The following is a 21,236-nucleotide window of genomic DNA, read 5'->3' as shown; positions in this document are numbered from 1 at the left end:
CCAGCTGGGTGTACAGGTAGGGCAGGCAGCTGTCTGCGGGTCCTTTGGCTTACCGCAGGCATGGCAGGCTCACTGTCAGCAGAGGGTTGACTTTCCTGGGCTGCTGGTACAGGCTGCCTCTGGAACTGCTTGCTCCTCTTCACCTTCCGGCTCTGGTGTTGGTTGTTGCTGTGCCGGTTGCAGGAAATGCAGGACGGGTACCACTATGGCATCGTTTATCCGAGTCCAGGACTGAGGGAACTCTCTGAGAACGGTGCTGATCATTTCTTCCTTGTCCTCTGCGGGTTCAAGGTCACTTTGATCCTCTTCTGCACTACGGAGTTGCTCGGGGCATCTTTTGAGGTGGTCCCTGGAGACGGTACTAGTGGTTTCTCCTCCGTCCTTGGTGATCATGCACACCTTCAGGTTGTCATGGTCAGACTGCAGTACAGTGTAGGGTTCCCTTTCCCACTGGTCGTCCAACTTATGTAGCCTTCTCTTTCGCTTGAGGACCTGCTCACCAGGTTCTAGGGGACCAGCAGGGGCGTGTTGGTTGAAGAGTCTTTCTTGCTTCTCTCTCACCTGGGCCAGGCTCTTCTCCACACTCTCCTGTACCTTCTTGTACTGCAGTTGCCTTTCCGTATCCCAGTCCGCATCCGGGGAGGTGTCCTCAGGCGTTAGGACTCCCATCTCCAGGTCTACGGGCAGCTTACCTGGTCTGGCTCGCATCAGGTAAGCCGGGGTGCAGTTTGTAGCATTCACCGGGATATGGTTGTATAGGTCTATCAGGTCCGGCAGTTTTTCTGGCCATAGGCTGCGTTCCTCCAGGGGCAACGTCTTCAGGAGATCAATGACTATATTGTTCATTTTCTCACACATCCCGTTGGTTTGTGGGTGGTAAGGCGTTGTATGGATCTTCTTACAGCCATAGAGGTTGCAGAACTCCTGGAAGAATTCAGCTTAGAACGCTGGACCCTGGTCTGTCAGGACCTGTTCCGGATACCTGTGTGGACGACAGAAGTATTGCTGGAAGGCTCTGGCCGCTGTTTGGGCTGTCAAGTCTTTTACCGGGACCACCACGAGAAAACGGGAATAGTGGTCCACGATTGTCAGGGCGTAGATGTACCCTGACCGGCTTGGAGCCAACTTGACGTGGTCCAGAGCTACCAGCTCAAGAGGCTGCGTGGTGACGATGGGCCTCAAGGGTGTCTTCAGGCTGGTGCGGTCCTTCCTCCTTAGGTGACAAGGGCCACAGTCTCTGCACCACTTTTCTACAGCCCCTCTCATGCCGACCCAAAAGAACCGTCCTCTCAGCAGGAACTCCAGTTTCTTCCAACCGAAGTGCCCCGCTCTGTCATGGTAAGCCCCCAGCACCATAGCTGCATCCCGCCTTGGGACCACGACTTGCCAGGTCAGCTCATGAGTCCGGTGGTTGACAATCCTTCTACACAGCTTGCCTTCGTAGAGGAACAACTTGCTCTTCTCTTTCCATAGCTTCTTGGCTTCCTCTGGGGCATCCGGATCCATGCGGGCGTCTTCCTGGGTCCGCAGATCTTTCACCAGGCGGATGGCAGGGTCACTATCTTGGGTCTCGGCCCAGCTGTGGTGAGGTAGGGGATTGATCATCACGGTTGTTAGATCCTCCTCCTTCACGCGGTGGGAGTATTGAGCGGCTCCATACTGGTGAAACGCGGGGAGTTCTACCTCCTCCAGCTCTTCTGGGTCTTCGTCACCTTCAGGTAAGTGAGGCATCCTCGATAGGGCGTCAGCGTTGGCATTGGTTTTGCCTGCCCAGTATTTGATCACGAAGTCATAGTTGGAGAGACGGGCCATCCACAGCTGTTCTAGGGCACCTAGTCTTGCATTGTCCAGGTGTGTCAACGGGTTGTTGTCCGTGTACACGGTGAACTTTGCGGAGGCCAGGTAATGCTTGAAGCGTTCCGTTACGGCCCACACCACTGCCAAGAATTCTAGCTTGAAGGAGCTGTAATTCTCCGGGTTCCTCTCGGTGGGCCTCAGCTTCCGGCTGGCGTATGCGATCACCCTTTCTCTGCCCTGTTGGTTTTGGGACAGAACGGCTCCCAGTCCCACATTACTGGCATCTGTGTGAAGGATAAAAGGCTGGCCATAATCAGGGTAGGCCAGGATCTCATCCCTCGTGAGGGCCATCTTCAACTGGCGGAAGGACTCCTCTTCCGGTTGATCCCACTTGAAGGGTGGCTTTTGATTTCTGGACTTAGACTGTCCTATCAGGAGGTCCTTTTATAGGGGCAGCCAGCTCCCCCTACTGGCCAGAGACAGGAGGCATTGCATGCTAATGTTCCCCTGACCAGAGTACCTCCCCCTTGCTCTCAGACACAGCTTTAATATATTTGTGGCATCCAGGCCAGGGTGAGACACTGGCTGTTCACAGAGTGCTGTATCCAAGCATATTAATGGAAAGTTGAGTGGAAGGAAAAAGTGTGGTAGAAAAAGGTGCACAAGCAACCGGGATAACCACAGCCTTGAAAGGATTGTTAAGTGTTGTTAAATTAAGACCATTCAAAAATTTGGGGGAGATTCACAAGGAGTGGACGGCTGCTGGAGTCATTGCTTCAAGAGCCACCATACACAGATGTATCCAGGACATGGGCTACAAGTGTCACATTCCTTGTGTTAAGCCACTCATAACCGATAGACAACGCCAGAAGCGTCTTACCTGGGCCAAGGAGAAAAAGACCTGGACTGTTGCTCAGTGGTCCAAGATGTTGTTTTCAGATGAAAGTAAATTTTGCATTTCATTTGGAAATCAAGGTCCCAGAGTCTGGAGGAAGAGTGGAGAGGCCACAATCCAAGCTGCTGGAGGTCTAGTGTGAAGTTTCCACAATCAGTGATGGTTTGGGGAGCCACGTCATCTTCTGGTGTAGGTCCACTGTGTTTTATCAAGACTAAAGTCAGCGCAGCCGTCTACCAGGACATTTTACAGCACTTCATGCTTCCCTCTGCCGACAAGCTTTTTGGAAATGGAAATGTCATTCTCCAGCAGGACTTGGCCCCTGTCCACACTGCCTAAAGTACCAATACCTGGTTTACACACAACAGTATCACTGTGCTTGATTGGCAGCAAACTCGCCTGACCTTAACCCCATAGAGAATCTATTATAGAGAATCTATGGGGTATTGTCAAGAGGAAGATGAGAGACCCCAGACCCAACAATGCAGACGAGCTGAAGGCTGCTATCAAAGCCACCTGGGCTTCCATAACCCCTCAGCAGTGCCACAGGCTGATCGCCTCCATGCCACGCCACATTGATGCAGTAATTGATGCAAAAGGAGCCCGACCAAGTATTGAGGCATTTACTGAACAGACATTTCAGATTTTAAAATCATTTTTCAAGCTGTTATAACGTATTCTAATTTACTGAGATAATGACTTTTGTGTTTTCATTGGCTGTAAGCCATAATCATCAACATTATCAGAAATAAACACTTGAAATAGATCACTGTGTTTGTAATGACTCTATATAATATATGAGTTTCACTTTTTGTACTGAAGAACTGAAATAAATTAACTTTTTGATGATATTATAATTTAGTGAGATGCACCACATATATGGCTGTTGTGTGCGCACAGGACCTGTGATGAGGTCACAGGAGGGGAGGAGTCAGGGGTCACATGATCAGGGGCCTCAGTGGACGCAGGACTCTGCTGTGCTGTTATGTGGTGGCGGCTCTGCAGGTGGAGGTATGTGGAGATCCCCCATTACTGGGCGCAGGGGGCATTAACCCCTTCAGCACGGAGGCTCTTTGGGGGTCTTGTGTTGCCCCTTTATAAGAATCATAAGGTTTCTGTTCTGTTTCCTGTAATAGATACATACGACCCCACTATGGAGACAGGAAGGGAGGAGACGTCTTGTTCTCATTAGTGATGAGGGTGCGTGGATTGTTAACCCTTCGGTGAGCGCGCTCTGGTGCTCGGCATCTATGTTGGTGCCGCCGCGGCTCATGTGTCATGGCGGTTGGGCTGCTGTGACACATGCAGCGATTGCCTAACAAACAGGCTGTTCATCAGACATGGTGCCATTAACAGACGCCTTCACCGAGGGTCTTGAATAAAGGGCTCTAATGGAGTGAATAATAGGACCCACAAACCCAAACCTATTTAACAGCGAGAAGACGAACGACCAATTGACTGGGTCAGACGCCTTCTCAGCGTCAATTAAGTGACATTTTATTGAATGAAATAAGTATTTGATCACCGACCAACCCGCAAGAATTCTGTCTCTCACAGACCTGTTAGTCTTTCTTTAAGAAGCCCCCCTACTCTGCACTCATTACCTGTATTAATTGCACCTTGTTAGATGTATAAAAGACACCTGTCCACACAATCAATCACATTCTAACCTCTCCACCATGGGCAAGTCCAAAGAGCTGTGTAAGGACACCAGGGACAAAATTTTAAACCTGCACAAGGCTGGAATGGTGTCACGGGTGTGTCAGATGTGACAGACCTCTGCCGGGGGAGCGGTCTGGAGGTGAACCAGTACTGGGGGCGGTAGCAGAACCCATGCAGTTAGGGGGTGCCTTTACATCATACATTTCCCTGGAGATTCGCAAGAAAAAAGGAGTATTTTTTTTTCTGGGAAAAAGGGACATTTTATTAGGACCTGTCCTTCAATTCCTAAACAAAAGGACAACTCACAGCAGAGAAGATTCTCTTATAACCTTCACTTATACTCATAAAACTTTATATCCTATATATCCATTACTGAATCAACATAACCCCTATTAACCTCAGGACTCAAAAAGACTCATTACAGATATTTACAGGATACGGTCTCCGGATGAATATATCCAGTCCTGACTGTTAAATAACATTAATCATAATCTAAAGTGCTATTGTGCAATATAGAAAGAAAATGTCTGGTTCTCACCCATTTTGCATCTAGGCACCATCCGGGATTTTCTGTCTCTCTGTTGATCTTTTTCTGAGGACTGATGCCCCCCCTCTGTCATGCCCCTGGGTTTAGCTCCCGCCCCGACACGGGCAGTACCCAAGTGTACCTACTAACATATCCCACAAAAACCCACCCGACGCGTTTCTTTCTCCTTACGGAGAATTCATCAGGGGAGTAAGTTTAGCATTTTGGGGAAGGCACAAATAATGCAAAGAGACTCTGTGCCAATAAAGTGTCAAAGTGAGTAAAACAAAAAAATTCAATGAGGCTCACAATAGTGAGTGTTCATTACAGTCGTGCAGAGTGCTGCCTCCACTATTTTTCCAAAAAATGTATGGGGAGATAATCCCACACACTCACTTCCTGTATGTAAATAGGTTTACTCTCCCTCCAGGGAGTCCTATGTCACTTCCCGGGAAGGGCTTATATCTTCTTATATTTTTGTTGCTATAATTCCAGAGTTTATCTCTATCAAACCCATTCCTTTTTCAAATACATTATCCCATAATAGTGCTCTCATCAGACTCATTCCACTTTGACCACCTTATATGTATTCCCACTCTTTCAAAACATGTCATTTCCTGCAGCGCGGAGTCTCACAATCACATGACACGGCTGGGTCTCACCCAATCGCACCGTGACCACGTGACACTGCCGACCGCATCATTTCCGGACGCCCGACAAGCCGTGACCCCGTGACACCGCCGACCGCAACATTTCCGGACGCCCGGCAGGTCACAAACACGTGACATAACCGATCACATAATTTCTGGCTGCCCGGCATGCCGCGATCACTCAATGCAGCCCTATTTTTACAGCCGCCTACACTCAGCCATATGTTACAACATGTGGCCGTGGACTCCACAACGCTTCCGGTCACGTGGCACCCTAAACGCCTCAGTCACACGGCCGACCACATATGGTCACATGTCCCCATATATACCATATTATTTTTGAATGATTACCACTGCAATAGTGACCATCAATCCAAATCGCACATGATGTTCCTTCCTACTTGGGATAGGCTGGCAGCTTTAAATACAAACTTCATCAGACATAATTTAAATATACGTATTTCATTCTGAAGGCACTCTGTAAGCAACCTGTTGCCCACAATGTCATATATTATATATCTATCCATAAATTTCCCTTCTTCCTAAGGGTATATAATCCTTAAAGATATAAAGATCACCTTCTTTTGAAGGCACTCAAGATTTTAAAGGCTCAAAAATCTGATTTTGACAGGCTCATGAAATTGGACTCTCCACATAAGCATGATCAAACGGGGGTAAAGCCCCTGTCTCACATAGCGAGATCGCTAACCTCCCGCTCACCGTAGCAGGCTCGTAACCATGATAAACAGCGGGTTACTAGGTGCGTGTGTGCCCCTAGTAACCCGATGTTTACCATGGTTACCAGCCTGCTCCTGCTTCAGCAGGCTGGTAACCAGGAGCAGGACATCGTGGAAAGATTCTTTCCACGATGTCGCTGCTCCCCTGATCGTTGGTGAGCCTGCCTGTTTGACAGCGACCACATAGCGACGCAGCAACGATCCCTGACAGGTCGTATCGTTGTCGGGATCGCTGCAGCATCGGTAAGTGGAACGGGGCCTTTACATCAGGAAAAACGAGCAAACATGTAAGAAGTATTTGTGAAAAAAAAAGCATACTAACTCAATGGTTCATTAGGTCGGGGTCATATGCAGCATAAATGTCTAAATCCCATCCACATGCTGATGAAAAAATGCACAGTTAAAAAAAATTATATGCGGTGCAGCAGTGGCGTACCTACCATGTAGGCAGGGGACGCCACTGCCCCTGGGTCCTCAGGGGGCCTGCCGCCAAGGGGTGTAATGCGCCCATGAACACCGGGCGCCCTGGATCTACCATGCTCTGGTAGGTGCCTGTCACCTACTGGAGCATGGCAAGGATAAATTAATACTCACCGCCTGCTGCTGCGCTGCTTTCCTCACTCTGCTTTGATGCAGATCCTGAGACGTGAGCGATCACATGATTGCATACATCATTCCAGGTCCTGTATCAAAGCAGAGGAAAGGAGCGTGTGGCAGCAGGTGGTGAATATTAATTAACCCCCTGCCATGCTCCGGTAGGTGACAGGCACCTACAGGAGCATGGTGTACCCTCTTCCCAGCACTAATTCAGCATTGGAACTTCATTTCAGGCTGTGTTGTGGTATCTCGGACAGTGACATGGGAGCTGTTGTCACGGTGTATGGTGGTCAAGGTAAGGACATCCCTCTTGTCCTTATATTTCACCACCAGCATGTTGTCGCTGCATTGGGCTCTGCTTTCGCCCTTTGTCAGCAGTTGCCCAATTAGTGGCTTAGGGAGGCCTCTCTGATTTTTTTTGCACTGTGATGCATGCAACTGTTTCTCTGACAAAGAGGGTCTTGAAGAGTGGGATGCTGGTGTAAAAGTTATCAATCTAGAGGTGATAACCCTTATCCAGCAGTGGGTACAGCAACTCCCACACAATTTTACCACTCACCCCCACGATAGGTGACATTCAGGGGGTTAATCTGGGTGTCCTTCCCTTCGTAGACCCTAAATCTGTGGGTGTACCCTGAGGTACTCTCGCACAGCTTGTACAGTTTAACTCCGTACCTAGCCTAGTACCTCCGTACCTAGTACCTAGCAGGTATTGTCAGAATTTAACCTCCCTTTGAAATGAACCAGAGATTCATCTATAGAGATGTCCCTTTGGGGGTTGAACGCCTCAGCAAATGTTTTGCTGAAGTGGTCAACTACTGGCCGAATTTTGCATAGACGATCAAAGTTAGGATCGTCTCGGGGAGGACACATTATCACTATAATGCAAAAATTTTTGTCATGATCAAACGGAATACAGGTGTACTGTTGAATATATCAGTACTCCAGTATTGCCGAATCTCTGGTTTTCTGACTATGCCCATATGCAGCACAACGCCCCAAAATGTCATCATCTCTGCTGCATTTACAGGGGTCCATCTGGCGTCTGATGACATGGGATTTGTGGTGAAACATTGATGGGCATACAAATTTGTTTGGGCCACCATAACTTTTATTATCTGCTGAAAAAGAATTTGAAAAAGTCAATTTCAGTGAGGAGTGTAACATCAAATTGGATTTCTGAGCTGCCGATGAAATCCAGAATTATAGGCTGATCATTTTCGGGGTGCTGCAGTCCATATGGGATCGATTGCGGTAGGGGTTGCCTGGGTCCTAAGGCATCTTGCTAGGGGTCCTTCCTCACTAGAAGAGGAGGAATAGAGGATCTTCCTCACTGGCTGAATCCGTGTCGGAGTCAAGGAAAGCGTATGCCTCCTCTGGTGAATAGCATCTTCTTGACAAATGGGCCATTTATATATTGTTTTTCAAAACACTGGGGAAGTGTGTAAGTGGTGCTTTTACATGTGTATTGTGTGGGGCTTGTGCAAAGGGTACTATTTATTATAAAAGAGAAATGAAAAGTAAAAAGGAAAATCTTAGAAGAAATCTTAGAAGAAAGAATGAAAAGAAAAATCAGATGTAAAAAAGAAGTTTGTTTAAAAAAAAATTACATTGATGTTCACTAATGTCCTACCTATAAATTGACCCGACGCTAACTATTCTTTTTTTTTTTTTTTTTGCAACAGAAGAACGGACGTCGCGTACACTGCAACCTACACTTCCCTAATGCACTAGCTGAAAATTTACTTGATGCAAACAATTCTGTTTTTTTCACCAAACAAAAATGGACATCACTAACAATGCGACGTGCGCTCCTCTAATGCACTAGCTAAGAATTTACACGACGATAACAAAGAAAGACTCTACCTCCCGACCTATCAAGCTACTCTGTACTATTTTTTTTTTCTAAAAGAAAATCGGACGTCATTAACACTGTGACGTCCGCTACTCTAATACACTAGCTCCCTACTTATAAAGCTACTCTGTACTATTTTTTTTCTCTAAAAAAAAATCATACATCACTAACACTGCCATGTCCGCTACTCTAACTAGCTAAAAAAAGAAAAAGTCCCGGGGAAACTCTGATCAGCAGCAATACTGATCAGAGCACTGCGGCCACTGGAAGAGCACAAATGCAGGACGCCACATGCATGAGAAAAGTGCAAAAAAAGTGTGCCTATATTCAATTGGGAGTGGGGCGTGGGGAAAAGGTAATGGGGGGGAAGGGGCTGAACAGGGATTATCCAACTGCTGCTGCTGTGATCACAGATCAGTCACACCGCAGCCAGCACACCGCACAGGAGATCGCAGCAGCCACAGAAAGCAGGAGACATAGGAGGACACAGATCGCAGGAGGATCGCACTGGCCACCAATGACATTTTGTATCTTAGGTAACACAGAGGGGGTATACAACCACTCTTCACACCAACTCCGAGGTGAAGATGGCGTCGAGAGCAGTGATCGCTATTTTAGATTAACCCATTTGGCGCTGATTGGCTGAACAATAGTTTCTGAGCAATCAGAGCCAAACGGGTTAATCAGGAGAGGTGACGTCGCGATCACCCCATCCATAGTGTCTCTTGTGATTGGTACTGTGTCGGACTCAGCATGTCGCATGTTTCTTTTTTTTCAAACTTTATTGTTACACCACTGTGATAGGCTGGTCAGAATTGATCAGCCATCACAGCAATCGCCAACATGAGGGGCTGTACAGCCCCTCAGGGCAACATGCAAGGATGGTCCGCTGTCAGAGACAGCAGCCATCTTAACCCGGTCACTGCCCGATGCAGCGCAGTGACCGGAAGTACCGGTTCCGTATATATGCTTCGCTTTGTTGGAACGCAGCTCCCGCTGAGCAATATATTTATGGCCCATGTCAGGAAGGGATTAAACTGTTAAAAAATAATAAAATGTATCTTATGCTTTTTGCATGTTTTTTTTCCTTTTTCCAAGAATTGTTGGCGCTAATTTTCTTTTGAAACATTATATCAGCTTTTTTTCTATTGTTTTTCTTGTAATATAGGAAAGCCTAAGGACAGACATGAACCCCATAAACCAATGTGCATGGTGACATTGGTATAAAATAATTTCTGTCCGCAGTGTTTGTCACACAAAACAGCTTTTATAAAAGCCTCAAACTTCTGTGTGTGAATCAGACATGAGATCTAACGTGATAGAAGATTACAATCTGGGGAAGACTGGAAACATTCATACAGACGGTCGGTGATGATGTAGTCAGTGACGGACTCTGGCCATATCTGTTTCTAGAGCCGTATTAGAAGATGAAGATGTCATCCTCATCATGAAGTTGTTATTTCTCATGTCATGTGTAATGGATATCTCCTGCAGTATTGCTAATGCCGACCCCAGTGTCGGTAAATGAGATGAAACTTAGCGTTATGGACAATGAGTCTATGAGAAACGTATTCTGCTGCAGACTCCGAGGAAGAAACTGCTTGTTGTCTGTGGTCTAAAGTATATAGGTTTTATTAGTATATTTATAGAAGAAAACTAAATACTGTAAAACATAAATCTCCTCATATGTTTCACTTATTATCTCCAGTAATTGTATTATTACACAGGATTTTTATGACGTTGCATCGGCTCATCTTCTGCTCATTCAGGTTTCTACAATATCGAATCTTCTCAGTGAAGATCTTCTATATAAGAAAATTTTCCTGATTTACCAATCAAAGATGGATCTGGACAGAGACAAGATGGCAGAAAAAATATTACATCTCACCCTAGAGATCCTCTTCCGGCTTACTGGAGAGGTGAGAGATTCTGATGACGTCACATCACATCATTCTTATCTATGGGAATAACAGATGGACAGAACTGGAGAGGTGAGGACTCTGGAAATGTCTGTAGTGAGATTTATTAATGTGTCTCTCTATAACCAGGATTACACAGTAGTGAAGAAGACCTCTAGTGGGCGCTGTCAGGCCCCTGTGTCTGAGGGATGGGGAAGACCCCTGTGTCCAATCATAGGTCCTCCGCCTCACCCCCTGATACCTGAGGACATCAATGACCAGAAGATCCTAGAACTCACCTACAAGATGATTGAGCTGCTGACTGGAGAGGTGACACTGCTGGGAATGCTGGGACATTATACAGTAACGCTATGGAGGGATCGGGGGGATGACGGTATCATTGTTTTGTCAGGTTCCTATAAGGTGTCAGGATGTCTCCGTCTATTTCTCCATGGAGGAGTGGGAGTATTTAGAAGGACACAAAGATCTGTATAAAGACGTCATGATGTCTTCATCACCAGGTAATAGGACTAAATACACACGGCCTGTAATTATCTGCATGTAAAGAATGAATTCAGTCCCTGTATGTGTTTCCTCCAGATCTATGCAGTAAGAGGACAACACTAGAGAGATGTCCCCGTCCTCTTCTTGCACAGGACTGTAAACAAGAAGATCCCAATGTTCCTCAGGATGATCAGGTAGATGGAGAGAAGGTGTCATGAGATCTCCCCTATGATGTGTAGACGGCTGTGAAGGTCTTGTGTTCAGTCTTGTTTTATCCACCAGTATTATATGATTTATACATGTGTAATGAGAACGGTGGAGATGACAGGATTAGAGCTGATCATAGATGTGACTTCTCCATCTGTCTGTGACTTTTACAATATTTGTTTCAGGGTGAAGATCTGACCCATATTAATACTACAGAGACATATGTGAGGGGTGATGAGCAGTGTAAGGAGGAGATTCCTACATATGACTACCCAGGTGAGTACTGACCACTAAATGCAGAGAAGTCACAGATTCTTCTCAGTCACCGGCTGTGGATGCTTTATCGGTGGTGTAGTCCGGCCGTATCACAATCGTGTGATCACCATTTTGCTGCTGGAGCACAACATTCTCCTCCACCCTAAAATGTACAGATTATTTTGTGAAATTGCGAAAGCCCTTTTCTATAGAACTTACAACCTGGAGGATCCACTTACCCTCTGGTAGTAGAAGATACTAATCCTTACCTGCCCATGTCTGTAAACTACAAAGCCAAAAGGCAGCATACGTAGAATGTGCTGACGACTTTTACGATCAACAATATTAAATGTGCAGTGAGGGCCAAGTGTGAATTTCTGTACAATAACAACGGAGTTTCCTTTATCCTGACTTTTCAAACTATCTTCAAACAGGATCTTGATAAACTACATAAATAACATTACACCTGTGCCATGATATGTCTCTAAGCTGTGCGTGGCTGATGGCTGTAATATACATCTATTCACGCCTGCAGGAGATGTGGTGGCATGGCTCGAGCCCTGGTTTCATGGATTCACTCCACGTCATCAATTCCATTATGTTTTCAATCCTAAAGAATTCAGATTCCTGCATAATCTCTCCTGAAATGGGGGCACTAACACTTTCTCTACTCTCCTGGTCAGGACTCCTCATACCTCCAATGGTCCACCATAAATGAGTGCATCTCCAGTTTAGTGTTGAAGCTCTCCCCTCATACATACGTTGTTGTTGGGGATGTAACAGAGAAAAATCTTTTTTTTTTTTGCACATTCTGTATGATACTTTGATTGTGGTGGGATTGGTCTGACACCCTAGCTCTACATTATTATAAAAAGTTTTCTTTGCATGTCTTATATTTCTTCTTGAAACTCATCTGACAAAATATTGGCCCTTACAATAGTTTTGATTGCAAAGAGCCACCGAGCCCCAGACTCCATTACACCAGAGAGGTTTCTCCACTAGTTACTCATTTTTCTCTGATGGAGACTATTGAGTTTGATCATTTCAGTTGATGTGTTATTGTCTATACTCACAGTTTTGACTACAGTAGCTGGGGCCCAAAATATTCTGATGTAATTACTTCTTATAGTGGATTGACTGATATAGATTTTGAAGTTATATTAATGCTGGAATGTCTAACATTAGATGTGCCCTTGGTTATGGACATATAGAAATAATGGCTTCTCCAAATGTCTCCATGGGTTCCAGGCGACCGGAGGGTCCCACCTGGACCCCCAAACAACATATCCATGGGGCCAGGCAAATTGATCATCCCAACCTGGTCTCTCCAAATGTATCCATGTCTCTCAGATGGTCAATGGAACAGATCCGTATCTTTCCAGTCAGGGCCTCATACCCTTAGGCCGGAATCATGTAGAATTCAAATGTGTGCCTCTTTTGATGGAGCAGCCATGCTATCCATTTTCTGTCCTGAAGGATGTCTCTCATTCTCCTTGTAAAGTATTTCTGATTCTCCTTGATCTAGCTTGCAGCACTAAAGACATCCCTGTTTATATTTACATCTGTGTAAGGTCATCAGTCAGAAGTAAAGGTGCAGGTCTCACTCACGTCTCATTGTTTGAGCTAATCAATTACATAGTTGGTATCATAGGGGGGTATTGTAAATAAACATCTACCTGGCTTTTAGTACATTATGTTATTAGCATATTAACAGGCATCATTGTTTCCAAAGGAAGAGAAGTCAACATTCAGTTTTATACAAATAATCGTATGTCCTTCTTGACCACTCACAGAAATACACATACATTCACAAGTCAACACAAAGATAATAGTGTATTTCTCTTGGCTTAACAAATCTAATCGTCTGGCTGATTAAGATTGTAAGCTGTATCGTCACATAGGGTGAGATGCTTTCCAGTTGACTGAGGCAGGGATCAGATTACTCCAACTGGACAACACCCACCCACACTGCCAGACTGGATGGGCAGAACCTGCGCCTCCCAGAACTTCTGGTTCCGACGTTTCCTCCATCACCAGTGCCGCCTGAAGAATAAATAACTGTAGGTAGTGATTCACTGCACACTCCTTTTGGCATGCAAGCAGTTTTTTTTTCACGTAGAGTAATTCAGACATAAAAAGGTGAAGGGATATGTGACAGAAATAATTTTTAACGTTTTGATCCTGCCAGAGTCTTATTCATAATGTCACTTTGAAAAATAGAAACCATTCATAAATGTCAAGACTAAAGGTGCATCTCACAAAATTATAATATCTTCGAAAAGTTAATTTATTTTAGTTCTTTAATACAAAAAGTGAAACTCATATGTTATATAGAGTCATTACAGACCGAGTGACCTATTTCACGTGTTTATTTCTGTTAATGTTGATGATTATGGCTTACAGCCAATGAAAACACAAAAGTCATTATCTCAGTAAACTAGCATAATTAACAAAAAACAACTGCAAAGGCTTCCTACGCATTTAAAAAGGTCCCTTAGTCTGTTTCAGTAGGCTCCACAATCATGGGAAAGACTGCTGACTTGACAGATGTCCAGAAGGCAGTCATTGACACACTCCACAAGGTCTCAGAGTCTGGAGGAAGAGTGGAGAGGCCACAATCCAAGCTGCTTGAGGTTTAGTGTGAAGTTTCCACACTGCCAAAAGTACCAGTACCTGGTTTACACACCACAGTATCACTGTGCTTGATTGACCAGCAAACTCGCCTGACCTTAACCCCATAGAGAATCTATTATAGAGAATCTATGGGGTATTGTCAAGAGGAAGATGAGAGACCCCAGACCCTACAATGCTGACGAGCTGAAGGCTGCTATCAAAGCATCCTGGGCTTCCATAACACCTCAGCGGTGCCACAGGCTGATCGCCTCCATGCCACATTGCCGCATTGATGCCGCATTCATGCAGAAGGAGCCCCGACCAAGTATTGAGGGCATTTACTGAACAGACATTTCAGTAGGACATTTCAGATTTTAAAATAATTTTTCAAGCTGTTATAAAGTATTCTAATTTACTGAGATAATGACTTTTGTGTTTTCATTGGCTGTAAGCCATAATCATCAACATTAACAGAAATAAACACTTGAAATAGATCCCTCTGTGTGTAATGACTCTATATAATAGATCCCTCTGTGTGTAATGACTCTATATAATAGATCCCTCTGTGTGTAATGACTCTATATAATAGATCCCTCTGTGTGTAATGACTCTATATAATAGATCCCTCTGCGTGTAATGACTCTATATAATTGATCCCTCTGTGTGTAATGACTCTATATAATAGATCCCTCTGTGTGTAATGACTCTATATAATAGATCCCTCTGTGTCTAATGACTCTATATAATAGATCCCTCTGTGTGTAATGACTCTATATAATAGATCCCTCTGTGTGTAATGACTCTATATAATAGATCCCTCTGTGTGTAATGACTCTATATAATAGATCCCTCTGTGTGTAATGACTCTATATAATAGATCCCTCTGTGTGTAATGACTCTATATAATAGATCCCTCTGCGTGTAATGACTCTATATAATAGATCCCTCTGTGTGTAATGACTCTATATAATAGATCCCTCCTTGTGTAATGACTATATAATAGATCCCTCTGCGTGTAATGACTCTATATAATAGATCCCTCTGTGTGTAATGACTCTATATAATAGATCCCTCTGTGTGTAATGACTCTATATAATAGATCCCTCTGTGTGTAATGACCCAACATAATGAGTTTCACTTTTTGTATTGAAAACTGAAATAAATTAACTTTTTGATGATATTCTAATTTTGTGAGATGCACCTGTATATACATATTTACATACACACAAAAATTATATACCTAAGCCTTTCATATGCTCGTCCTGAATGTGCGACAGTTACAAGTACAATCTTCAGCGGCTTATAGGACATCCGTCCTGCAGGTAAGTATTGCTGATATTCTGGCTTCATAGTAAATCATTGGTAAAAAGATAGGTTAATGGAAGCAAAACGATTAATGATTAAGTGGAGGAGCAAAGGAGACGGGGCCAAGGAGTAGAATGACAGAGCTTAGATGGTTAAAAAGTTAGGTATCAGGGCAGAGACATAAGCAATATAGGTCCCCAAATAGTTGAGTATAAAGGCATGTTAGGTATAGGACAGAGACATATGAGCAATATAGATAAGTAATAAAGCTTATTAAGTAACAGATCAATATAGAAGCATGTTATATGATCATGCCAGGTGGCTTGCCTGTCTGCACAACGTGTGCTGGGTGGCTACCTTTAATGGAGCTGTGAACAGGCGCTCACGCGCCTACGTCTCGTGCATCTGTCTCTAGTTGCAGCTGGAGGGTTTATGTATGTTTCCCCGATTACCGGCAGACCGTAAGTGTGTGTGCTTGGACCTGCCCCCCGGAGCTTGAGTCACAGGCAGGTGACACCACCTTTGTGAGTAGGTTTGAGATGTGCGGGACGCCTACTCGCCATATCTCCACCTGAAGGATGTGGTTGCAGAAGTGAAATGCTCAGCCACTGTTTTTTTTTTTTGTCTGGTGAAGGAAGTCTCCAGACCGTGTGTGTGGAAGCCAGAGAGCTCCACAGAAGGACTTTGTGGTGAAACTTTGTGTTACCTGGAGCGGGCGAAACCCCGCTCACCTATGAACTGTACTATACTTTATCTTTTTGTTTCCCGTTATCCCGGATAGGCCTTGTTTATTTTGCGGAACCCTGCCATGGTTTATGCCATTAATTAATAAACCAACTGTAAGTTAACCCAATAAGTGTTTCTGCCTCTGTGAGAGCCGAGCAAATCGCTTTACCACACCAGGGTTTGCAGCAACGGATAGTGGATTTGTGGCTGGCAATGCAGTCCCTAATGGGTTGAATAGTTTTTCATATTTATAGTAGACCACATGGGCATTTGATTACATATATCACAAAGTTAGATTCTCTGCAGAATGAATGAGGCCACGTATGGTGACAGAAGCAATGTCGCAGGAGCAGATTGCACAGGAGATGGGGCCCACCATTTGCGGAAGCCCTAACATGACAAAATGGCAGAAAACTAGAGCAGTAGAAATCCCCAGAAAGTGAGTCCATTTTGGAAGTTATAACCCTCAGTGAATTAGTCTATAGGAGTAGTGACTACTTTGACTCCACAGACACTTCCTGGAAATTATCACATTAGATGTTGGAGAGTGAAAATTACAAATATATTATTTTATTGCCCAACACATAGTGTCCAGATTGTGCTCCAGGAGAGACAAAACATAAATGAAGTGGGATCTTCTCACTATAGTAATGCCAAATACATGGAGGCTAAATGTGGTTTGGGCGCACTGCAAGGCTCAGAAGCGAGGGGGAGATCTGACTTTGGGAGAGCAGATGTTGCTGGATTAGTATATGGAAGCCATGTTGCTTTTCAAGAGCCTTTTGAGACCTTAATAATGTGGAAACTTTTGTTTTCCCACTGACAGATGATGGACCTGAGTGGGGAATTGTTTTTTGTGAGATGAGTAGAAGTTTTTATTGGTGTTATATTCGTCTACATAACATTGTTTGGTGGCTTCTTATTCCATATTTGGGAGGCAAAATGAACAAATAGTTGAACACCACGCTCCACTGGTTCGTGCTATGAAGTTTTCTATTAGACTGTGAACTGTCATTGTCTTGGTGAATAATTCAGTGTTTTTACATAACTTGCCATTTCTACAGACAGTTTAATTAAAAATGTTCAAAAATATAAAATTCAAGGATATTTTACTCAAAAAAAAATAATTTGTTTTATTCTTGGCAGATGACTGTACCAGGAGATCAGAGGGACAGCTGACATCTTCAATTTCTAAAACTGATGATCTTGAGATCCCACAGGATACAATTGAAGTGAATGCCATTACTCCAGATATCCCATCATCCCTTCACAGCGAAGATCAATCATCTGATTCTTTAAAACAAGTCCTGTCTTCTGATTCATTACCGACTACTAAGGAAAATCATAGTCACAAAAGAGGCATTAACAGACGAACTGCTCCTAAAGCAAAGAAGACATTTTCACCTTCAGAATATGGAAATAGTCTTTCCCTCAAAAAGTCTTTTCTTAAACATCAAAAAATGTACACAGCAGAGAATCAAATTTCCTGCTCCAAGTGTGATAGATGTTTTAACCAGAAATCAGAACTTGTTTGTCACCAGAGAACCCACACAGGGGAGAAGCCATTTTCATGTTCACAATGTGGAAAATGTTTCGGAAACAAATCAAGTCTTACCAAACATCAAAGAACTCACACAGGGAAGAAGCCTTTTTCATGTTCAGAATGTGGGAAATGTTTTGTGAAGAATGTGTCTCTTCTTAGTCATCAGAGAATTCACACAGGGGAGAAGCCATTTTCATGTTCAGAATGTGGGAAATGTTTTGGAAAGAAATCAAATCTTATGAAACATCAGAAAACTCACACAGGGGAGAAGCCATTTTCATGTTCAGAATGTGGGAAATGGTTTACAAAGAAAGCAAATGTCATCAGGCATCAGATAACTCACATAGGGGAAACGCCTTTTTCATGTTCAGAATGCGGAAAATGTTTTAACCAGAAATCAAGCTTTGTTAAGCATCAGAAAATACACACAGGGGAGAAGCCTTTTTCATGTTTAGATTGTGGGAAATGTTTTATACAGAAATCACATCTTGATACACATCAGAGAACTCACACAGGGGAGAAGCCTTTTTCCTGTTCAGAATGTGGGAAATGTTTTGCAAAGAAATCAAATCTTATCGCACATGAGAGAACTCACACAGGTGAGAAGCCATTTTCATGTTCAGAATGTGGGAAATATTTTGCAGAGAAATCAAATCTTATCAAACATCTGATAAGTCACACAGGGGAGAAGCCTTTTCCATGTTCAGAATGTGGGAAATGTTTTGCAAAGAAATCAAATCTTATCAAACATCAGAGAGCTCACACAAGGTAGAAGCTTTTTTCATGTTCAGAATGTGGAAAATGTTTTAACCATGAATCAGATGTTGTTGGGCACCAGAGAACCCACACAGGGGAGAAGCCTTTTTCATTTTCAGAATGTAGGAAATGTTTTAATCAGAAAGCGCATCTTGATAGCAACTGGAGAGACCCCACAGGGGAAAATGCCGCAAAGTACACCCAACTAGTCTCTGTACAGACTAGCTGCACAACTTAAAGTACCACCTCGAATCTAAATCCATAATAGGCCATTGAGGGGTTTCTCGTACCTCCTGAGGAACCTTAGGGGAGGCCGCAACACACTGTCAACTAGGGGAAAGGAAAGTGTGAAGTAAGATACAAAACCCTTGGGGAGAAACTAAAACACATTCGTATAGGGCAAAGAAGGCAAGCTAAGGAGAACCAAAAAGAACAAGTATAACCTCCCACAAACCTAAGCGTGATAGAAGCAAAAGGTGCTGGGGGGAAAGCAAACAGACCGGGAGGATAGTTTCACCTTTGTGGTGAAACTTAAAAAAATCATCCTCACCCACAATTACTTTGAATTTGATAACCACATACATCTACAGGATATGGCTTCACAGTATGCAAATTTTCATGGCCAAGATTGAAAGTGACTTCTTGTCCTCATTGACAATATTTTAATCATCTGGACGAAGTCTGAGCAACAGCTAAAGCCGTTCCATGAGCACTTTAATCAATTTCATCCCACCATAAACTTAACACTCAAGTACTTCTGTACTAAAATTAGTTTTTTGGACACCATCATTAAATTACAGAACAATGAAATATAGCCATTCCTGTGCCAGAAGCCAATTCACTGTCCAACATCCCTTAAATGGGTCAGTTTCCATCCACAACACATAATCTCTATTGTCTACAGCTAAGCCATCATATACAATCGGATATGTTCCAACCCTATGGACAGAGACAACACCTTGGTGGCCTCAGAAAAACCTTTTAGAACCAGGGCTACCATCCAACAACAATTGAAAACCAGATTGCAAGAGCCACCAGAATATCAAGGAATCCTCTCCTACATTTGAAAACTAAACAAGAAAGCAACCGGGTGCCTCTCGTAGTCACCTACAATCCAAATCTGGAGGTGCTAAGGGAAGCTGCACCGAAATTACAACCATTATTACAAAAAGATGCTCAATTACAATCTATATTTCCAGATCCCCAACTTCGGTGATTTACACAGCTCCAAATCTACGAAGCATCCTTGTCAGAAGCTCCCTGTCCTCTCCAACAGCTACAGGAACCTTTCCCTGCAGCCAGAAAAATGTAAAACCTGTCCATTTATAATGACCACGAACAAGATAAAGATTCCCAACTCACATCAGGACCACAAGATCCCATATACATTCAGCTGCATTACATCTAATGTACTTAATTATATGTACCAAATGTTCAACTGGGGGTCTGTATGTAGGGCAGACAGGGCAAAAACTTAGAAGGGTGAATTTTCATCGCCACACAATAATAGAAAAATTAGATATACCTGCTGCAAACATTTTTGTATCCCTGATCACAGCATCATGGACATGAAATTACTTGTATTAAAACGTAATTTCAAATCTCAGAGAGACAAAATAAGTTTGGGAGTTCAAGCTTATGACAATTGTTGGCACACTCAGCAGCACTGAGCTGTATCGCATGGATTTATGTCTTCCTACATCCACTAAGGATTGTGCTCCTGAGACCGTTTGGGAGCATCACAATCATTGACCAGACCTCAATCACAGGACAATAAAACTTTCACACTCCTTATATATGAACTGTTTCAATATTTACGGCCACAACTGCTTCTCTCTCTCCAATACTGATAGTTCTGCTTCACATCACTTGTCTTACCTATTGCATTATTCTTGTGCCCTGTTGTGTATAAATATGTGACTCTTCAGATTGTGTTATACTGTGCCTGATGAAGAGACGTGAGTAGTCCCAAAAGCTTGCAATTTGTTACTTTTTGATGGCTAACTGAAAAGATGGTATCAACCACTGAGGACTTCAAATTGTAATATTTTTCTCCCAACAGAAATTTTAAGATCTCTCCACAGGTGTTCAATGGGATTTAGATCCATACTCATTGCTGGCCAATTCAGAACTCTCCAGCACTTTGTTTCCATCCATTTTCTGGGGGCTTCTTGAAGTATGTTTGAGGTCAATTGCCATGCTGGTCTAGGATGCAAACCCAGCTTTCTGACAATAGGCACTACATTGTGACCCAAAATCCTTTGGTAATCTTCAGATTTCATGATGCCTTGCACACAGTCTAGGCACACAGTGCCAGAGGCAACAAAACAACCCCAAACCATCTTTGAACGTCCATCATATTTCACTGTGGGTTCTGTGTAGGCTTCATTCTGTTTAAGGTAAACAGAATAAAGAATTTTGGTAAAGCCCATCATCTTGGTCTCATCTGTCCAAAAGATGCTTCCCCAGAAGGATTTTGGCTTACTCATGTACATTTTGGGAAACTGCAGTCTAGCTTTCTTATGCCTCTGTGTCAGCAGTGGGATCTTCCTGGGTCTCCAGCCACAGGATTTCAAATGTTGACGGATAGTTCACGCTCACACTGATGCACCCTGAGCATGCAAAACCACTTGAATTTCTCTGGAACTTGACTGGGACTGCTTATCCGACATCTGGACTGTGAAGACACGGGGTTTTCCATGGGCAGAAC

The 21,236-nt window shown here is 43.7% G+C and overlaps 1 protein-coding gene and 1 pseudogene across 1 annotated transcript; both read left to right on the top strand.

The window, feature by feature from the left end:
• The window catches only part of LOC141171890 (uncharacterized), an 853,981-nt pseudogene that overhangs the window by 773,720 nt on the left and 59,025 nt on the right, over positions 1 to 21,236 (top strand).
• On the top strand, positions 3,604 to 20,918 carry LOC141171887 (uncharacterized). Its single transcript, XM_073655525.1, has 2 exons — positions 3,604 to 3,703; positions 17,374 to 20,918. Exon 2 carries the CDS (start codon positions 17,688 to 17,690, stop codon positions 18,540 to 18,542), a length of 855 nt encoding a protein of 284 aa, XP_073511626.1. The 5' UTR covers positions 3,604 to 3,703; positions 17,374 to 17,687; the 3' UTR covers positions 18,543 to 20,918.

This window comes from Phyllobates terribilis, unplaced genomic scaffold, assembly GCF_046119375.1.
Source record: "Phyllobates terribilis strain yellow unplaced genomic scaffold, ASM4611937v1 Scaffold_12__6_contigs__length_324123572, whole genome shotgun sequence".
NCBI lineage: Eukaryota > Metazoa > Chordata > Amphibia > Anura > Dendrobatidae > Phyllobates > Phyllobates terribilis.
Note: the sequence above shows the minus strand (reverse complement) of the source record. Positions and strands in the feature narration are given on the sequence as shown.